Source organism: Giraffa tippelskirchi, chromosome 13 (assembly GCF_054371585.1).
Source record: "Giraffa tippelskirchi isolate mGirTip1 chromosome 13, T2T-mGirTip1v1.2.pri, whole genome shotgun sequence".
NCBI classification, from domain to species: Eukaryota; Metazoa; Chordata; class Mammalia; order Artiodactyla; family Giraffidae; genus Giraffa; species Giraffa tippelskirchi.
The window spans coordinates 51,427,516-51,448,603 of NC_137287.1; the positions used below are offsets into that span (position 1 = coordinate 51,427,516).

The following is a 21,088-nucleotide window of genomic DNA, read 5'->3' on the forward strand; positions in this document are numbered from 1 at the left end:
TGCGAACTCCTCTTCTTCTGCCTCCTCCCCAGTTTTTTCAAGGGATGAGGTTGGGGTTAAAGCTTTCTTGAAATCACCCCGTCCCCAGCGGCCCTGAGGCTCGAACTACTTGATTTCTTGACCTCGGAAGCGGCTCCCGGGCACCCTGGCTCCGCCCCTGCGCGCCGCTAAGGCGCCGCCGAAGCGCGGAGCGCGGATCACGCGGGCTGGAGTCGCTCTGGGCATGCTCAGAAGCGGGCCGGGGGCAGCCGCGGCCGCGGAGTCCGGCCCGAGCGCAGGGGCGGGGGCCGGGGAAGGGGGCGGGAGCCGCGGGCAGCGTCTCCGGAGTCGCGGGCTGTGGCGGGCGCGGGGCCGCGCGAGCGCACGCGGGCCGGGCCGGGATGAGTGATGGCCTCGGTGAAGGTGGCCGTGAGGGTCCGGCCCATGAATCGCAGGTGAGGTTGGGGTTGGGGCACAGGCGGCCCCCGCGCGCTTCCCCACCCAGAGGGAGTTGGTATCCAGCTCCCCTCCAGAGCCGTCCTGGACTTGGGGTCCAGAGCCGGTCTCCGGCCCCCCGGGCCCGGCGGTGGTCTCTGGGGGCCTGGGGCAACTTGAAGCTTTGCTCTCGCTTTTACACTGCTCCGGAGGGTACTCGGGGGGTAAAGAGTTTACGGCGCCACGGAGAAGATTCCTGTAAACTCTTCCCGGTCCCGAGAATTTGAGGAAGTTTGCTCCCTCCCCCTTTAAAAAGCATCAAGAGATCATTTTTCCCGAAGGTGTAAATTCACGAGCGTGGTTACGGGGCACCAGAGCTGTGAGGCGAAGTCCCCTCAGTTGTGCCAACTCAGAAGTTCTCTCACTATTATTGGCGTAACTTTTTAATTTCTTAATAAGAGTTGATTATGATTCACCGAACGTGAACCCTGACTTCTTCTGATCAGTAGTTTCGCCGTCCTTAACTTCAGGTTAAAGAGTGGATGGGAAAACTTTAATAAGTTTTGTTTCCTGGGAGAAAAAATTCAAGGACACATAAGTACAAGTGTTTGAAATATGCCGATGTTAATGGGGAGGTGGTTATAATTTAATCTTGAATGTTTCTACTAAGTGATGCTTTTCAGAATGATTTGACTCTGCATTCTCTGAAGAATAATCTGTTCTTCCTTTTTAGTGACTATAATCATTGGCTTTAGAATAGTTCCTTTTTAAATTGGTTTAGCTTTAAAGAATGAAGTGGATCTAAATGGGATGTGTCCTTCCCAGTTGATAGGAGCAGTTCACACAAGGCCATTTGTTTTTATTGGCTTCTCAAGCAAGTTGAACATTTACCATATGGCCTTTGCTACTTTTCTTGCGTTGACTTTGGAGGTCATTGTTTGTTAGTTCTGACAGCTGATTGAGGCATCAGAGGATTATAAAATCAAGAGATTGCCGGAACCTTCTTTGATTCACCTGAATCTGTTTTTCTGTTGGCAGACAGGGAGTCATTATTCTGATTTGTAACTATTGGAAACCAGTGCTTTTGTGATTTTTAAGTTATTTCTAAAGCTTTTTAGGGAAGAAGTTTGACTTTTTGGTAAGTCAGATATATACATTTCTATGTATATTCAGTCCTACAAAACAAATGGGCCCCATTTAGATGTTTTTAAAAGATTGTTCTTTATCTTGGATTTACATGTATAACATATGAAAGTTCTTTTCCTTTGAACTAAATAAGCTTTGGAGCACATGCTACAGTATTGTTTTGAGTAACTAGAAAGCATTTATTAAGCTCCTGCCAATGCTGGAGACCTGTGTTTGATCCCTGGGTCAGGAAGATACCTTGGAGAAGGAAATGGCAACCCACTCTGGTATTTTTGCCTGGGAAATCCCATGGACAGAGGAGCCTGGTGGGATACAGTTCATGGGGTCAAAGAGTTGGACACAGCTGAGCGACTGAGCACAAGGAAGCAGTAGTCTGGGTACAGGTGGGGATGGGAAGGCTGGAAAGATCCACGGAGACAGTTTGCTGGCAGAATTGACAGGAATTGGCAGTTCATTGGGTGGGAACGCTGGGAGAGGGGAAGAATGGAGAGTCACTAACTGAGGTTTGATGCTTAAGAAGGTGGGAGTTGGGGAAGGTGTGTTCTCTTGGGTTTGTGAGTTTCAGGAGATGCAGTAAATGTCAAATATAAGCACAATGTCCCTCTAGAATGAGTGCTCCCCCAAGTGTTGAGGTTCTCTGTCGGAAGGACATCCATTTATTTGCTGGTGTCGAGAAGACTGGAAGAAAACATGAGTCTCAGTTAATATGAGGATTGGTATTTGGAAATTTCTAGCACATGGATGACAGTTTAAGAATGTTACAGTGAGGTGGTGATTTCTCAGGAGGAGAATTTTTTTTTTTTGAACATTTTGTTTATCTATTTATTTGGCTGTGCCGGGTCTTAGTTGTGGCATGTAGGATCTAGTATGTGGGATCTAGTATCCTGATGGCCTGACCCAGAGATCGGACCGAGGCCCCTTGCGCTGGGAGTGCGGAATCCTAGCCACTGGACCACCAGGGAAGTTCCTAGAAACCTTATTTTTATGTATAAAGCACAGATATACAGTAGATTTAAAAAAGAAGACTATTTACCATCAGAAGAAGAGGGAATCAGAGGTTGGGCACTGGGGTATGCTTCTCTTTAGGTTTCCAGGGAGATGATTGGCCTATAGCCATGGAGGAGAACCAGCACAGCACATGGTCGTGAAAGGAAAGGAGAAGGGGCTCCCGAAAGAGGTGGTGGTTGTTGGTGTCTGATGTTGCCAAGATGGTACTCTGGTGATGCCAGTGAGATGAGGTCTTTGGTCTCGGAGACGAGCATTGATAACCTTCCCAAGAGCAATTTCAAGGAGAGAAAATGTTCCGGAAGTTGGCAGTGAAGTGGAAAGAGGTATACTAATGGCCAACCAGAAATGCTTGGTGTAACTCATAAGTAAAGAATTGCAGGTTATAATGTTTGTAAGAAACCATTTTTCACCAATGAGATTGGTGAATATTAGCTGAACTTTGAGTTCATAAAGGGTCAACACTTTTGAAACTTCCATGTTGGGAAATTTGACAGTAGCTGTCAAGATATGAAATTATAAACTCTTTGGTTGAGAAATTTCATTTCTAAGATTTTATTTTATAGATTGTATTCCTATCTACCAAGATGTATGTATAAGGATATTTCTGCATCATTCTTTGTATAACAACAACAAAAAAATCATAAATGACCTTAATGTACAGTGATGGGAGATTTTTTAAATAGTGGCCTATTCATTTGGTAGAATACAATACTTACAAAAGACTCTTAGGATCTTTGTCTTAAAAAGAGTTCCAAGATAGAGAATTAAGTAAGAAAAGCAAGATACTCACAGATGCATACACTGTAGTAGAGTTGTGTGAATGTTAAATATGTGCACATACATGCACACACAGGGCCATATCTTTACAGAGGGATTCACAAGAAGCCTGACGGAGCTGACTCCGGGAAGGAGAGCTGATGAAGAGTCTTATTAGGTGAGGATAGAAGACGTTTTTTCCTTCCACTGTTTTAGTTTTTACTTTGCTCTTGGTAGTTTTATAATTAATAATTCAAAACTTGTTTATGTAATTTTAAAGAGTTATCCAAGAAGTCATTGGCACCGCAGAAAGAATTTTTAGCTCGTTGTCCAGGTTTGAAGGAAGTTGTTAAAAGAATTTTCCCCCAGTTTGATTGAGATGTGATTGACATATTTGTAAGTGTCAGATATAGGGCATAATGACTTGTATATGTTGTGAAATAATTACCACAGTAAGGTTAGTTAACATCCATCATCTCATATTGTTCCAAAAAAAAAGAAAAAAATATTTTTTCCCCTGTGATGAAAACTGTTAGGATTTACTTTCAAAACAGCTTTCAAATACCTTCCAGAGGTATTAACTGTGGTCATCATGTTGTACATTATATCCCCAAGGTTTATTTATCTTACAACTGAAAGTTTGTGACTTTTGACTCCCATTATCCAGTCCCCCTGTTCCCTGTCCCTTGCCTCTGGTAACCACAAATCTAATTCCTTTGACCTAGTTTTTTGTTGCTATTTTTTTTTAGATTCCACATATAAGGGCCATCTATACAGTAGTTCTCTTTCTCTGACTGCTTTGACTTGGCATAATGCCCTCAAGATTCATCTCTGTTGTTGTGAATGGCAGGATTTCCTTCTTTTTCACGGCTAGGTAATCACATATTCGTATTTATGTGTGTGTGTCTGTGTCTGTCTGTCATGTCTACTTTATCCATTTATCTGTTGATGGACCCTTAAGTTGTTTCCATGTCTTGGCTTTTGCAAATAAGGGTACCAGCCCTGAAGGCAAACAGGAAGCAGCCAGTAGGAAGGAGAGGTCTGGGATGATAGGGCGGTGGGGTTGCATCCTGTTGAAGGATGGGGCAAGGGGGTGAGATACTGACTCTGAGCCAGGAGCCCGTGTGGTCACCAGTCCTCTGAAGAGGCATCCTGTGCTTGATTAAGGACAAAATGTGATGCATTCGTTTTTACTAATTGTCCGGGAGGAGGAAACTTCTTCCTCTCTTGGTGAGTTCTTGTGGCTGGTCTAATGATGAAATCGACAAAAGGTTAACAGGCAGAAAAGAAACAAACTTGTAAGGAATTGACAGGTCAAAGAACCTTAGGTTTTGTGTGCCCAATTAGTGAGGAATCTAAACAGGGTTTGAGCTTGGGGTGGTTGTTTCCTTGCTAAGTGGCATCTGGCTCTTTGTGACCCCGTGGACCTGTAGCCTACCAGGGCCCTTTGTCCATGGGATTTCCCAGGCAAGAATACTGAAGTGGATTGCCATTTCCTTCTCTGGGGGATCTTCCTGACCCAGCGATTGAGCCCTGGCCTCCTATATTGACTGAGCCCCCAGGGAAGCCCCTTGGGGTAGCACATTAAAGAAAGAACAAGGTCTGGAATCCCCTATATTTGGCAGTAGGGGTGTCCTTCCACCTCCACAGGCAGGGGGTATGCCTTTCATTTGGAGATTGATTTCCTGCTTTCAGGGAGACAGACTGGAGGGTCAGAGTGTCCCTCATAGATTGACCTTTTCTTAAGTAACTTTAAAACAATATGCAGTGAAGGTGCATTTTGGGGGTGGCCCACCCTGAACCTCAGCACTACCTTGTGGCTTTTGGTTATGTGGTAGAAGTAGTAGTTTGAGGTTTGAAAAAGCCATTATGTTCCATCAAGTAACAGCCTCTCCCTTTATTGAGAGTTTTCTCTGGACCAGTGGTGCAAATATCATTTAATCTTTCTCATAATATCAGCAGGTAGAGGCTGTGATTATCATGCCATTTTCCAGACTGAGGAAGATAGTTAGCTTGTCCAAAAGTCAGTTTCCTAGGACAGTCACAGCTATGCTTTATAACACGAATAAAATGTCAGCAGACACTTCAGCAGACACTTCATTCATTCATAAATTTTGTGAGCAAAAGCTTACTATTTATGTCCTGTTCTCTGCCTTTTTCTTGGTGATTTCTTCCCCTGGTCTGATACCTCATCTTTTCTTTTTTCACTAGTTTCATTTTTACAGTCTTATAAGATAGATTTTTTTTTTTTCCTTCTGAAGAGCCAGCAGAATAATAATTTGGGAACTAATTTGTCCATTTCCTGTCGGTTTCAGTTGCTTGTTTTTTCCTGGAAACACTAGGTGATTCTTCAGGGTCATCCGTCCTATCTGATTGATCTACTGGGGCTACATGGTCAGGATCTGAGGGCAGACAGCCTGGGTTCCAGTTTTCGCTGTCATTTACCAGCTGGGTACCTTTGAGCAAGAGACTTAATTGTCCTAAGCCCCAATTTTTACATCTGCAAAATGGTGATGATAATTATATATACCTTATAAAATCTTTTGTGAGACAATGTCTTTTCCAAATACTTTTTACTATGACTCACAATAAGAAACACATTTAAAATGGAAGTTCTGTAGATATGTAAAAGATTTATGAAGTGTTACATGCAATTCACTCATAGTTTCGATTTTATCCTATTCTATTCTGTCTCATTTTAAAATTTTCTATTAAAATTCTTTTTAAAATTAATTTTTTGGCCACATCTTGGGCCATGTGGGATCCTAGGTCCCTGACCAGGGATCGCACCCACAGCCCCAGCAATAGAAGCCTGGGGTCTCAACTACTGGACCACTAGGGAAATCCCCCCAAATTTCTATTTTTAGGTCTACTAAGTTGACTTTAAGTTCTGCTGATGAGTTGCAGGTGGCAGTGTGAAGAACACTCGTGAGTTTCATAAGAGATACATGCATGGGGCAAAGCTCTACACTTGGTGCCTGGCATATAGCATGGGCTCTGTGAAGACTGGCTGCTGTTATTACTGTTACTTTTAGAATTTCATGATCGTACCTTTATGCAATAACTTGTATTTTTCAAAATGTTCTCCCCCCAAAATTTTTTTCTTGTTGAGTGCTGGCAGCGGACCAGTTGTTAGCTTTGTAATGTGCTTTCTCATCTGACAAGGCAAGTCCGTCTTGCCTTGGATAGAAGACGGTTCTTCTATCCATGACGGTTCTCAGCTTCTCTTACAGATTAGCCTCTCAGCTAGAATTTGCTGTCATGTCTGTCAAGTTAAAAGGAAAAGAAAAAATGCCCGTGGTTGTTTGACTGGGGTTGATGTCTTTAGAGAAACCTGTATGCAGGTCAGGAAGCAACAGTTAGAACTGGACATGGAACAACAGACTGGTTCCAAATAGGAAAAGGAGTACGTCAAGGCTGTATATTGTCACCCTGCTTATTTAACTTATATGCAGAGTACATCATGTGAAATGCTGGGCTGGAAGAAACACAAGCTGGAATCACGATGGCAGGGAGAAATATCAATAACCTCAGATATGCAGATGACACCACCCTTATGGCAGAAAGCGAAGAAGAACTAAAGAGCCTCTTGATGAAAGTGAAAGAGGAGAGTGAAAAAGATGGCTTAAAGCTCAACGTTCAGAAAACTAAGATCATGGCATCTGGTCCCATCACTTCATGGGAAATAGATGAGGAAACAGTGGAAACAGTGTCAGACTTTATTTTTTGGGGCTCCAAAATCACTGCTGATGGTGATTGCAGCCATGAAATTAAAAGACGCTTACTCCTTGGAAGGAAAGTTATAACCAACCTAGATAGCATATTTAAAAGCAGAGACATTACTTTGCCAACAAAGGTCCATCTAGTCAAGGCTATGGTTTTTCCAGTGGTCATGTATGGGTATGCGAGTTGGACGGTGAAGAAAGCTGAGCGCCGAAGAATTGATGCTTTTGAACTGTGGTGTTGGAGAAGACTCTTGAGAGTTCCTTGGACTGCAAGGAGATCCAACCAGTCCATCCTAAAGGAGATCAGTCCTGGGTGTTCATTGGAAGGACTGATGTTGAAGCTGAAACTCCAATACTTTGGCCACCTCATGCAAAGAGTTGACTCATTGGAAAAGACCCTAATGCTGGGAAGGATTGAGGGCAGGAGGAGAAGGGGATGACAGAGGATGAGATGGCTGGATGGCATCACCAACTCGATGGACATGGGTTTGGGTAGACTCTGCCAGTTGGTGATGAACAGGGAGGCCTGGTGTGCTGCAATTCATGGGGTTGCAAAGAGTCGGACACGACTGAGCGACTGAACTGAACTGATGTCTTTAGACTTTGCTGAAGTTCTTCCCACTTGGAGAACAGGGGTGGCGGGAAAGAGAGCTCAGAAGATACCTCTGTGATCTGTTTCAGCACCAGGCTCGGATGGGAGGCGTCTGTTGAGCCGCTGCCTAGCCTTGCACCAGGCGGGTCCTCATTTCTTCACCTAGGGGACTTCCTTTCCCCCTCCCACCAACTCACTGACAGACACTTTTCACCCCCATTTGAGGGGAAAATGGAACGGCCTTCCCAGATAATAAACCAGGCTGAGCTGGCTCCGCCTTCCTCCAGAGCCCTCTGCCTGAGGGCTTGTCCTGGGCTCACTGATGACAGCTGTTGGCCTCGGGGACGGCTGGGCTGCTGGCAGAGAAGTCAGTGCCACAGCCACACATGCTGGCAACAACAGAATCCGCGTGTGGTTGTCAGGGGGCCTCGGGGTTCTGGAGGCTGGAGGCAGAGGTCTTGTAGCTTCCCAGGGTCCCTTCGATGAGAGGGTGGAGACTGAATTGAGCCCTGAAGAAGGGGTGTCAGTGGCCACCATTTAGAGAGGGTCCATGAAGTGCTTGACTGATGCCCTTTGAAAAGTAGCACAGTCCCTCCATTCTGCAGATGAGGAGCAAGGCTCAGAGACCCAGGCAGCCTGCCTGAGGTCACACAGCTTGGTCATGGTGGAGAATGGGTTTCCTCCCCATAGTGCAGAAGGTTCAGACGAGGACAGGTGGGGATGCCTGGCAGATGGCACTGAATACAGTTACTGGGGATCTTAGATGAACTGGAGATTTTGCTAAGGATTGGTTGAGAGGTTGGTAGGCAGGGTTTTCTGAACATTTCTTTGTTCAGCTTGGGAGTTTGGGCTTTTTTAGTCCTGTCTTGTGCTGGCTAGTGTCATAGCCCTTGGCTGCGGGCAGCTGCTTATATTAACATTAAATAAGATGTAAAATGTAGTTTCTTAGCTGTACAAGTCACATTTCAAGTGCTCAGTATCTGCATGTGGAACAGGGCATGTCCGTCCTCGTGGAAAGTTCCATGGACGGTAAGGCTGAGCTGGGCTGGTTTGAACCCTAGCTCTCCCACTCCCTAGCTCCAGGTCTTGGCACTTTACTCAGGTGTTCTGTGCTTCAGTTTCTTTACCTGTAAGGTGGAGATTTCCGCAGGAGCCGCCTCATGGGGCTGAGATGGTTTTTGAGTGAAGTAACCCTTGCTAACAGTATCAGGCCTCAGAGTAAGGACTCTGTAAATATTGGGTGCTCTTTTTAGGCGCTGGGAGCTGCTGATGGCTTTTCAGAAGTTTTGTCCAATAGCAGCGTAGAGAAATACTACTACGACCAGCTCCAGCAACAGTGAGCATTTGTTGACAATTTCACAAGGGCGGTGCTAAGTGCCTCTTATGCACTATTATCCCACTGACTTTGCTGCCATATTCTGGGCTGCAAGGCCTCGAGGCTTCAGATGTCTGTGGAGCGGGCAGAGGCCAGTGTGGGCAGATGTTCACAGAACTGGAGTACGACTTGGAGGGCTGGGACTCTGGATGAGGCTGGAGTTCTAAGTAATAATAGGAAAGGGCATGAAGGTTGAAACTTATGAACAGAACCCTGAAAAAACTTTCACAATGTTGTTTTGATTGTGAAAATAATGTGTGCTTATGAAAAACGTGTACGAAAAGTGTACCCAAGAAATCAAATCGAAAATTGCTCATAATTCATGATCCGGAGATGATCCAACATTCTGGTGCATTTGAATCCAGTCTTTTTTGTTTTTTTTCTGATTGTGTAGCAGCATAATATATAACTGTTTTATATCCTGTGTTTTGAATTTGCAAGAAACATTCTGAAGACCAATCAGTAGTGCGTAGAGCGGTGAAGAGCCAGATGACTGAGTGGCTTGGGGCCCTGTTAAGTGGAGGCATGACCTCTCCCAAAGTTAGGATGTGGGCTGAGCAGGTTGAAGTAAAGGGCCACGGTGATGAATTGACTTGGCTTAGGATGCTGGTGGGGGATCCAGGCAGTAGACACTCAGGTAGGTAGCTGTGGGGTTTCCCCGGGGAACGCGGGGCTGGCGCTGACCCTGACTCACGGAGTTTGGGGCAGATGGAGGCTTTTTCCTTTCTTTTAGGAAAGACTTGACTTCATCCGCTTTCAGGTGGACTTGACAAGTAACATGAAGCAAATGACTGGCATTTTTTTTTCATACACAAAATTTAAAACGGTCTTAATATGTTTGATGCACTTGTACATGTGAGTGCCAGAAGTTTGAAAGTTAAGTGACTTAAGTATTTAGTAAGTGTAATTTGAGATTAAACTTTGCTTTATTTTATTCATGGCATCTGTGTGTGTGTGTGTGTGTGTGTTTGTGTCAGAGGTTATTTTGAAATATCCAGTGGTGCAATGTAGAGAGAGCACTTTGATCTAAAGCTGATTTAGCCTACACAGTCTCGTTTCATGATTAATTTTCTAAATTATTTCAGTAGCTTTTTCTGTTTTTGTGGATCCTGGAATCGGGACGCAATCTTGCTAAGGCCTGTTTTGTGGAAGGAAATATGTTAGACTTCTGGCCTGGGGCTGATGTGACAACGCCCCAGCACCTCCATCCCCTCCCCAGGGCACGGCCTCCAGCCATTCTCGGTGGCCTGGATTGCCTTCTGTCTCGCTGCAGTTACTGACACCAGCCCAGAGAAACCCCTCACGGAAAGGTAGTCCTTTTCCCCTTGGATTCAGCCCAGTGACTCTCATCAGGCATAGAGGAGGGACCGCCAGAGGGGCCTGGGTGCGTCCCTTCACTTCCTCCAACTCTGCACCAAGCTTGTGTTTCCTGCTCTGTTCATTTCCAAGTATATTCATTATTCATTGTTTCTGCCCAGCGGAGGGGAAGGAACTGTTTCTGTGATCAGCAGTCTCCTCATAGAAACGTGGAACAAATTTCAACATAGAATTTAAAGTCAGTTGAGAAAGTGCTTTCACTGTAATAGTGTTGGTAAGTGATTTTTTTCATCAATTACTATTTCTAGGCACCCATTCACTAGGAACTCTGCTAAATCCTTTGCCTTCATTATCTAATTTAATTCTTGACAACAGTCCACAGGGGTGAATATTTTTAGCTCCACTTTATAGATGAGGAAACTGGGGATTAGAGAAAGATCAGGTCCTGGCTCAAATACCATTTCTTCCGAGAAGTCTTTTATCACACTGAGTTGCTCATCTGGCTTCGTGGCATTTACCATTATTGAATTTTGTGTGTGTGCATGTGAAAGGATTTTTGTTTGATTTCTTGTTTAGTGTCTCTCTCCTTCTTGCATGTAAACTCCATGAAAGCCGGTGACCTTGTCAGGTTTGTTCGTGGCTGTTTTCTGAGGGCCCAGAACGGTGCCTGGCAGGGATGGGCACTCAGAACGTACTTGCTGCATTAATGACTGTCACCTCCTCCCTAGTGTCTCAGTTCGTGGATGCATATAAGGAATCAGCATCCTAGGTATGCCTCGAGTTGCTCCCTGTGAGTGCAGGGGAATCTTGATGATCTTCCTGTTAGATGTTAGGGGATGGGGAAGTAGGAGAGGGTAAAGGAAGGGCCTCGGTAAGAACGGCTTTGGGCTTTCCCTGTGTATGAAGTTGAAAAAGTGAAATTGAAAGTGTAAGTCACTCAGTTGAGCTTGACTCATTGTGATCCCATGGACTATTGCCTCCTAGGCTCCTCCATTCATGGGATTCTCCAGGCAAGAATCCTGGAGAGGATAGTCCTTCCCTTCTCCAGGGCATCTTCCCTACCCAGGGATTGAACTCTGGTCTCCCACATTGCAGACAGATCCTTTACCATCTGACCCACCAGGGAAGCCCGTGTATTAAGTTAATTATACACAATACATACCAAATTTGTGTTATGTTTATCTCTTAAGGTTAGAGGATTGGTGGTAAAACACTATTTTTTAGTGATATGTGGTTTATGGGACAGAACACTCTTGTTCCTTTGGAAAAAAAATTTTTTTTTAAACTTGAAATAGTTATACAGTAAAGTTCCCATATATGCTTCCCCCAGCTTCCTCTGAATCAGCATTGTATGTAACCATGGTGCAGTTGTTAGGACCAAGGTATTAACAAGGGCAACCCTGGTAACTGGACATGGTTTTCCCGCTAACATCCTTCTGTTTCGGGATCCAGTGCAGGATCCCACATGCTGTTTAGTTGCTTTGTCTCTTAAACTGTTTTGGTCAGTGACAGTTTCTGAGACTCCAGAGAGTGCCAGTGAGTTATTTAGTAGCTGTTGTTGTTCAGTCGCTCAGCTGTGTCTGACTCTTTGTGACCCCATAGACTGTAGCATGCCAGGCTTCCCTGTTCTTCACTGTCTTGAAATTTGCTCAAACTCATGTCCATCAAGTTAGTGATGCTATCCAACCATCTCATCCTTTGTTGTCCCCTTCTCATCCTGTCCTCAGTCTTTCCCAGCATCCGGATCTTTTCCAGTGAGTCAGTTTTTCACATCAGGTGGCCAAAGTATTGGGAGTTTCAGCATCAGTCCTTCTAACGAGTATTCAGGGTTGATTTCCTTTAGGATTGACTGGTTTGATCTCCTAGGAGATCAGCCTTCTTTATGGTCCAACCCTCATATCCATACATGAGTACTGGAAAAACCATAGCATTGACTAAACAGACCTTTGTTGGCAAAGTGGTGTCTTTGCTTTTTAATATGCTGTCTAGGTTTGTCATAGCTTTTCTTTTTTTTTTTTTTATAAATTTATTTATTTTAGTTGGGGGCTAATTACTTTACAGTATTGTAGTCGTTTTTGCCATACATTGACATGAATCAGCCATGGGTTTACATGTGTTCCCCTTCCTGGACCCCCCACCCACCTCCCTCCCCATCCCATCCCTCTGGGTCATCCCACTGCCCCGGCCCTGAGCCCTTGTCTCATGCATCGAACATGGAATGGTGTTCTGTTTCACATATGATAATATACATGTTTCAATGCTATTCTCCCAGAACGTCCCACCCTCACCTTCTCCCTCAGAGTACATAAAATTGTTCTATGCATCTGTGTCTCTTATTCTGTCTTGCATATAGGGTTATCATTACCATCTTTCAAACTCCATATATATGCTTTTCTTCCAAGAAGCAAGTGTCTTTTAATTTCATGGCTGCTGTCACTGTCCACAGTGATCTTGGAGCCCAAGAAAATAAAGTCTCTTACTGCTTCCACCTTTTCCCCATCTCTGTGCCATGACGTGATGGGACTAGATGCCATGATCTTCACTTTTTGAATGTTGAGTTTTAAGCCAGCTTTTTCACTCTTCTCTTTCACCTTCATCAAGATGCTCTTTAGTTCCTTTTCGATTTCTGCCATTAGGATGGTGTTATCTGCATATCTGAAATTATTGATTTTTTCCCCTGGCAGTCTTGATTCCAACTTGTGCTTCATCTGGTCTGGTGTTTCTCATGATGTACTCTGCATGTGAATTAAATAAGTGAGGTGACAATATACAGCCATGATGTACTCCTTTCTCAGTTTTGAACCAGTGCATCGTTCCATGTCCGGTTCTAACTGATGCTTCTTGACCTGCATACAGGTTTCTTAGGAGGCAGGTAAGGTGGTCTGGTATTCCCATTTCTTTAAGAATTTGCCATAGTTTGTTGTGATCCACAGTCAAAGGCTTCAGTGTAGTCAAGCAGAAGTAGATGTTTTCTGGAATTCCCTTGCTTTTTTCTATGATCCAATAGATGTTCGATCTCTGGTTCCTCTGTCTTTTCTAAATCCAACTTGTGTATCTGGAAGTTCTCAGTTCATGGAGTGTTAAAGCCCAGCTTGAAGGATTTTGAGCATTACTTTATTAGCGTGTGAGATGAGTGCAGTTGTGAGTTAGTTTGATCATTCTTTGGCATTGCCCTTCTTTGGGATTGGAATGTAAACTGACCTTTTCTAGTCCTGTGGCCACTGCTGAGTTTTCCAAATTTGCTGGCATATTGAGTACAGCACTTAAACAGCATCATCTTTTAGGATTTGAAGTAGTTCAGCTGGAATTCTATCACTTCTACTAGCTTTGTTCTTAACGTCCCTCAGTTTGAGTTTCTCTGACATTTTGTCATGATTGAATTGAAGTTATTCATTTCTGGTGTATGGAGAATTTGTAGAATGCCACGTAAGTGCCCATCATCTCCTATCATGGGGGTTCATAATGCCAGTGTGTCTTGTTATTGGTGATGTTGACCTTGGTCCCTTGGTCAAGGTGGTGTCTACTGTATTGTTATATTTTTTCCTTTTTGTAATTAATGCATATCTGAAGGAAATAGTTTGCAGGAAAAGTTTTTGCCTTCAGTTTCGGCAATATTTATTTATTTATTTATTTTGCCTGTGGGAACATTTCAGATTTTCTGATAAAAGTTCTTGTGAGTCTAAGTTCATTTAAAACATTTTTCTACCTCTGAATTAGTGAAAAAGGATTAATCATGTTTAAAATGAAGGACATTTGTGCTTTGGAAGGCTGATGACAGTTGTACAGGACTATGCACTTAAAACGTCTGCAGTAAATCATTTATCAGCCCAGTGCATGCTCATGTTTTCTACTCTCTACTGTTTCATTTTTTTAAAAAAATGGATATTATCCACTAAACTGATTTTATGATTGGCAGTTTGAAAACCCTAGTGTAGTGAATCCATTATTCAGAGCAGAACTTAGTAAAATCTGATTTTTCTATGTGAGAGAACTTTGAAATTAAGATGTTATTAGAAAGTGAGTTCTCTTTCCTCTGGGAAACTGGGGTTGGGGGTTGGGCTTTTGACCCCAAGAGGATAAATAAAGCTTAGAATGAGAATTTTCAGCCAAAGACTCTAGGATTCTGAGCTGACTGTGGGATGTCCACTGTCAGAAGCTTTCTTTCACAAGCCTTTGTGGCCTCCTGGTCTTGGGGTCTCTTGCCTGGGTGCATCTCCATATTCTTATTTCAGGGTTTATTAAACAGAGTCTAAGTCATCACAGTGACTCAGCTTGGGGCACAGGTAAATCACTTTGTGAGTTCCCTCCGAGTGGGACTTAAACTTTCCCAGGGAGCTTTCAAGAAAAACCATTCAGGTTGATGGAGACTATCTCGGAAGTGAAGTACATTGCAGAGATAAAGCTTTTAAAATATTAGCTTTTGGTCTGTTTGCTTCCTTTTTGTAAAGTTAGTGTTTTTATAGGAGTTATCTCTGCTTGGTCAGATAGAAGGGCAACTATGAGAAAAACGTCTGTAGTCCTGGACTGGTGCTCATGTATGGTGATCCAGTTGTGATGTTTTTCTTCTGTTTTGAAAAATATTAAAAAAAATTTTCATTTTGAAATATGTACAGAAAGTTACAAAAATAGCGCAGCGTTCACATGTATCTTTCATCTTGTACAACTGTAGTATAATTAAAAACCAGGTGAGGAACTTGATACAGTATTATTCAATGGTCTGATTCATCCAGATTTCCCAAGTTGCCCCCATAGTATCTTTTTCTCTGGTCTAAGATCACACAAGACATTTAGTTGTCTTGTAAAATATCTTCTTTTTTAGCTTTTCTTTTGACTATACTGATGCACTGCATTAAGGGTGAGAATAGGTACCCACCTCCCTAGGCCCCCAGTACCTCTGTCCACTCAAAGGATTGAGGAATTTTGCCTCCTGGCATCCTTGATTATTTGAGCTGCTGACCCCTTGGTTGGATTAGTTGTTCCACATGTCAATGAAAAGGACAGGTGGGGACCTTTAATCCTCGATGGGGCTTTTCCCCAAGAGAACCTTATTTCTAGTGGTAACTTAACCTGTACTTCCTACTAACAGCTTTCAGATTTTCTGTTTTTTTCTGATGACTAATAAATGAATTAAAGGACCAGTGGAAGAAATTTATTCTTTCTTTCCTGGAACCTAAGTCCTCTGGAATGGATTTGACTGTCTTTAATTTGATCTTGGCTGGAATTTCTCTCTCTTTTGATTACTAAGAGTCAGAGGATTTTGTGGCTGTTTCTGCTTTTACCATCTTTCTCCCTCTTCCTTTTATTCCACTCTGACTTTTGAGAGACAGCTATTGATAATCAGTCTTGGATAAATCTGATTTATTTTCTCTACCATCTTTTTCAGGCTTTGGCCCATGTTTGTAGTTATTGATTTTCCATTTCTTATTCATTCTTGCCTTCACTCAGCAGACATTAAGTGCTCTCACTTAAGTAAGAGAAACTGCTTTTTTGTATGGGATCTTTTCCTTGGAGGGACATCTCAGTACTGTGGCTGGATTAAATTAGCAGGACAGAAATTTCACTGCCTCATAATCCCAGACTTTCACACAGTGCTCAGTGAAGCTGTAAGAGAGGCATGGGTGTTGAAAGGTAGGTGAGTCAGATGGTCCCAGAGTTGCATCCTGCTATTGCCAGTAACTACCTGCATGGTTTTCTGAAGGATTCTTTAGTCTTCTGGTCTCTTCTTTCTTCATCTGTACAATGAGGACAATGAAACCTACTTGTAAGGTTATTTTCACAGCATAAGGACTTCGTGGCAGTAAAGTGCTTGCACAGAGTAGGCAAGTCAGTGGTAACTTATAATTTTGTGTTGTGCCTTTTGGGATTTCACATGAATATTGTGATAATGGAGCAGAATCTTATGTAACTCAGTAATAAGTAGACTTTGTCCACTTGTCACCTAGTGTTAGGGTCTCTGTGTAGATAATAAAATGCAGTATATGTTTGGATAAAGGAGACTCAATGTGAGCTCAAGTCTATAGGTAGATGTTAAAACAGAAATGGAGCTCTGTGGTCTGTATAAGCTTCATGTGGTGAAGAGCAGGTGTTTTTCTGGTGACCTTGGCATCTGTCCAGCCATTGAGCTTTTATTGGGCTTTTTTCTTTCATCAGAGATGAACAGGCTCACGATCCCTGCCGTCCAGTAGCTCATGATCTAGTGGGAGCCGTAGACACAAAGAGAATGTCCGCAGTTCTGTGGGTGATGATGGGTACTCAGTGCATGGTGGTGAGGGGCTGCAGAGGTGTTGAGTGGAGCACCTTTTTGGGGCTGGGAGGGACAGCCCGGAAGACTCCACCACTGAGGGCGGGACTCAGTACACGAGTTGGCCACTCAGACAAGGTGGGCGATGGCATTTTAAGCAGAAAGTGTCCATCGGCCCTAAGCTGGGGAGTGTGACTGGGGAGCTGCAGTGTTGTGACGCATCTCAAACTTCAGACGGCTGCTGAGCACGGGGACAGGGCCGGGGGTCCAGATTCTGGGGGTCGTGCTATCTGAACTTCATTATCGTTTCTTCCTTTTCATTGTCCTGAAATGGTGTAACTTAAAGCTGATTCTATAGGTAGTGGAAACTATTTTACAAATGGATGTAACACTTTCCTAATGTGTGTTAGAAAGCCAAGGAGTGAGACTGACAGGCAGCCTGGGGGGCGGGCATCAAGTGTGACTGAACGCAGAGGGGTGGGAACTAGTGCCTTGTAATTGGAATGGACCCACTTTCCTACCCACCTGCTCTGCCACCACCACCACCACCCCACCCACCCACCCATCCCTCCACCCACCCACCCATCCCTCCACCCACCCATCCATCCATCCTTCCTCGTTACCACTTACTCCCATCTACCCACTCATTCATCTCACCTACCCACCCACCCGCCTGCCTCACCAACTAGCTGGGAATCTGGTTCTTTCCCTTCTTAAGAGTCAACTTAAAAAAACAAAAAAAACAAAAAATCCTGACCCTTGGGCACCTCTTTTCTCCACCAGACTATAAACTAGATATCAGTGTATTTCTAGAAAGAGGTTTCATTTCCCCATCATTGATTGATTGATAGATTGATCAAACTCTGCTGGGTGTATGCCAGGTCTTATATTAGACCAGCAGTTCTCAAAAGTTTTGTAGATCCTTTAAAAATTATTGATGAACCCAGAGAGCTTTTGTTTGGTGGGTTACATCAGTATCTTTACCACATTAGAGGTAAAAGACATATTAATTTTATTTTTCTATATTTAAAAAAAAAAGTTTATTTAAAAAATTTTTTGACTGTGGCGAGTGGCATGTGGGATCTTAGTTCCCTGCCCAGGGATCGAACCCAAGTCCCCTGCACTGGAAGTGTGGAGTCTTAACCCCTGGACTACCAGGGAAACCTCAAAGCAGACATTTTTAGACGAATATGCGAGCACATTGTCATCGCACATGTTGTAGCCTCTGGAAAACTTCACTGGGCAGTCATGAGTGAGAGTGAAAAAGCACGTGGTGTCCTGGTGTCTTTATGAAAAGGGTTTTGATCTCTCACAGTTCCCCACCCCCCTCCCCAGACTGTGAAAAGCTGCTGGGCTGCATATTGGGAGTACGGTGGGGCACCAGCCTGGCGCAGGGCCTGCAGCTGTGGGTTGAGGTCCCGTGGTGCTGTGGAAGCCTGTGATGGGGGTCAGGGCCTCGCTGAGACTTGGGGTGCTGGGGAAGGTCCTTGGAGGGAGAGGCAACTCAGCCAAGCCTGCCCCGGGCACTGGCAAGTGTAGCGGGTGGAAGGAGCAGCACCTAGAGGCGTCACGAGAGCAGCTGAGAGCAGTTCCTCAGGGCTGGTTACTGTCACATTTGCTAGGAAGAGACCAGCAGTTTGCTTTCTCTATGTGGCTTCAGCGTGATGTGATTTTATCCACCTGTTTAACCTCAGAGGCAGACACAGCGGCTCTCAAGTCTCTTTCCCGTGTGACTCAGGGAAGCCTGGGGCCAGGTCTCAGCACTCCTGTTGGAGAGCCTCCTATTTCAGATGCTGAACGGGATTTGCCAAGCTTTAAAATGGCCAACAGCAGAGCCAGGAAACATGAGGGGCTCAAAGGCGTGAATGATGTGCAGCGGCGTGGAGGCCACATGGAAAAGCTTAATTAATCACCAGAGAACAGGAGGGCGACACTTGTGAACTGAGGACTTGAGTGGGACAGAAGTGGCACTGCTCACTCCATGTCACTGTATTATCAGTGAGAGTCCTTACAGGAGGGCTGGCTCCCCCCCACTCATCTCCACCTTTGAAATGACGTCCAGACTGTCCAGACCGGGAGGTGTAGGCCCTGGCCAGGTGCAACCTGAGACCTCCTTCCCCCTGTGTGGCCGCCGTAGGAGAGGGCCTGCCTTATTGTGCGAGGGCTCTCCACTCAGCAGAGCCCCAGAAATGAGGCCAGGCCTGTTTTGCTCTCTTTCTTTGTTTTACTGCAGAAAGCAAGGTGGGGTATCAGAGGACTTTCTGACCTCAGGCCCTTCAGGCTTGATGATGAGGTGAGTGCTCTGATTTCTGTGTGTAAATTGTGGCAGGGTATTCGGTTTCAAGGAATCTGGGGTGAGTTCTTGAATTAGGAGCCTGTGAAGCTGCACCAGCGTTGATAGCTCAGGGAAGGGCAGTTTCTTCTTCTCGAGGTGTCTTGAGGACACTTGGGGGTGAAGGTACTGTCCAGGCGTCTGAAAGAATAATCAGGGAGGGTGCAGCCCACTCTGACAGCCACTTACTGGTGGTTTCTTCAATAAACCCTCAATTCCTGAGCAAATCAAACCTTATTTGCTCCTGGCTGAGTGAAATCATGTATCGTTAAGAGTCAGCTTGATGACTTTCGGGGCCTCTGCCAGCTTTTCCAGGACTCTGTCCCCCTGTCTCAGCACCGTGGGTGGGAGGAGGTCATGAAATCCAGCAGAAGGTACAGGAAGTTTGAAAAGGCAGTCAGATCGTTTAAGTCTGCTGGCAGTTCGTCATCTCAAGGGTTTTACTGTTAGAGGCACAGTCCCTTCTGTGAAGTCTGTGGGTTTCCTGCTCTGCGGTTGGGGAGAGCCCAGTTCCCAGGTCTGGGGAGCCAGGTGAGGGGCAGGCTGGCAGAACCCTGCGAGGAGCTGGTCCTGCTGTCCTGTGGATGCGGATGCGAGAGTCCTCTGTTTCCAGAGAAGTCTGAAACCCAGATTTGTATGTTTGTATGTAAAACCTGATTTTTAACATGTGATGACATGCCAGCTGCTGACACCTGCATTTCCTGCCTGACGACTGTCTTGGGCACCAAAGTGAAACAGGCTGGAAACACTGGGTAATTAACACCCCTGAACCAGCCCTCAACCAGTGATCCACAAGAGTATGAATTCCCCCACTCCCTCACCCTCCGATGGGGTAACTTTGAAGTCTGTATGTCACACCATTTCCAGAGTCCCCAGGTGAAACTAAGCTCCATCGTCCGCAGTGTAACTGGCTTGATGATACACCTCTAATACCCCTCTGTCCTTTCCCCGTCTCACTTCCCTCCCCTCCTACTGGTGTTTGCCAGGATTGCCTCCCACATCAACTCCATGGATAAAAAAAAAACAAACCATACCCCGAATTAAATTTTATCTACTTATTTTTATAATTTTTTATTATTTTAATGAAGTATAGTTGATTTACAGTGTTGTGTTAATTTCAGGTGTACAGCACAGTGATTGTTATATTCTTTTTCAAGTTCTTTTCCATTCTAGGCTATTACAAGATATTGAATATATTTCCCTGCACTACACAGTAGGTCCTTGTTTATCTGTTTTATGTGTAGTAGTGTGTCTGTTAGGAGAAGGCAATGGCACCCCACTCCAGTAGTCTTGCCTGGAAAATCCCATGGACGGAGGAGTCTGGTAGGCTGCAGTCCATGGGGTCGCGAAGAGTCAGACTTCACTTTCTCTCTTCTCTTTCCTGCATTGGAGAAGGAAATGGCAACCCACTCCAGTGTTCTTGCCTGGAGAATCCCAGAGACGGGGGAGCCTGGTGGGCTGCAGTCCATGGGGTCGCGAAGAGTCAGACTTCACTTTCACTCTTCTCTTTCCTGCATTGGAGAAGGAAATGGCAACCCACTCCAGTGTTCTTGCCTGGAGAATCCCAGAGACGGAGCCTGCTGGGCTGCCGTCTATGGGGTCGCACAGAGTCGGACACGACTGAAGCGACTTAGCAGCAGCAGTAGCAGCAGTGTGTCTGTTAATCCCAAACTTCTAATTTATACCTCCCTGCATAGGTGTTTTAGAACACAGCAGGTATCAGTCCTTACCCCGGGTGCCATTGTAAAACCTTTGGTGTAGAATGGAGGTTTAAAATTCTTTCTCCTTTATTTATTTTATTTAAAACTCGTTTACTTCGCACCTTTCCCTCTCCACTCGCCTGCATGTCAGTGTCGTCCGCGTTTGCTGGTCCCACTGTCGAGCCACAAGCATCCCTGAATCTCACTGAGCGCTTAGAGATGCCGGTGCTTCCTGGTTCCTGGTTGCCGCGAAGATCAGGAAAGAGGGCACATGGGGGCGGGAGCTCCTGGGAGATGCGGGTCTGTAGGGAGCATCGGTAGGCTCCGGGTGCCTGCGAGGCTTGGTCCTCCTCCTAGGGCCTGGGGTCTGCCCTCTGAAATTGGCGCCCCCCTCGGAGGCAGGTTTGGGGATGGGTGGACAGGCCTAGTGGTCCCCAAAGCATTTGTCGGTCACAGATGTGGAACCTCAGCCTGGCTGTTTG

The 21,088-nt window shown here is 44.9% G+C and overlaps 1 protein-coding gene across 8 annotated transcripts in view; it reads left to right on the top strand.

The window, feature by feature from the left end:
• The first annotated feature begins 208 nt into the window (after window positions 1-208).
• KIF16B (kinesin family member 16B) overlaps window positions 209-21,088 on the top strand; it is a 394,203-nt gene continuing 373,323 nt past the window's right edge. For 5 of the 8 annotated variants that reach the window (XM_081556492.1, XM_081556496.1, XM_081556495.1 and 2 more), the window contains exon 1: window positions 209-434. In XM_081556492.1, the coding sequence (XP_081412618.1) occupies window positions 388-434 (47 nt within the window). In that variant the 5' untranslated portion in view covers window positions 209-387. Of the gene's footprint in view, window positions 435-3,437; window positions 3,503-4,073; window positions 4,199-21,088 lie in introns of all 8 variants that reach the window. The other 3 variants (XM_081556493.1, XM_081556494.1, XM_081556490.1) reach the window with 3 other exon arrangements.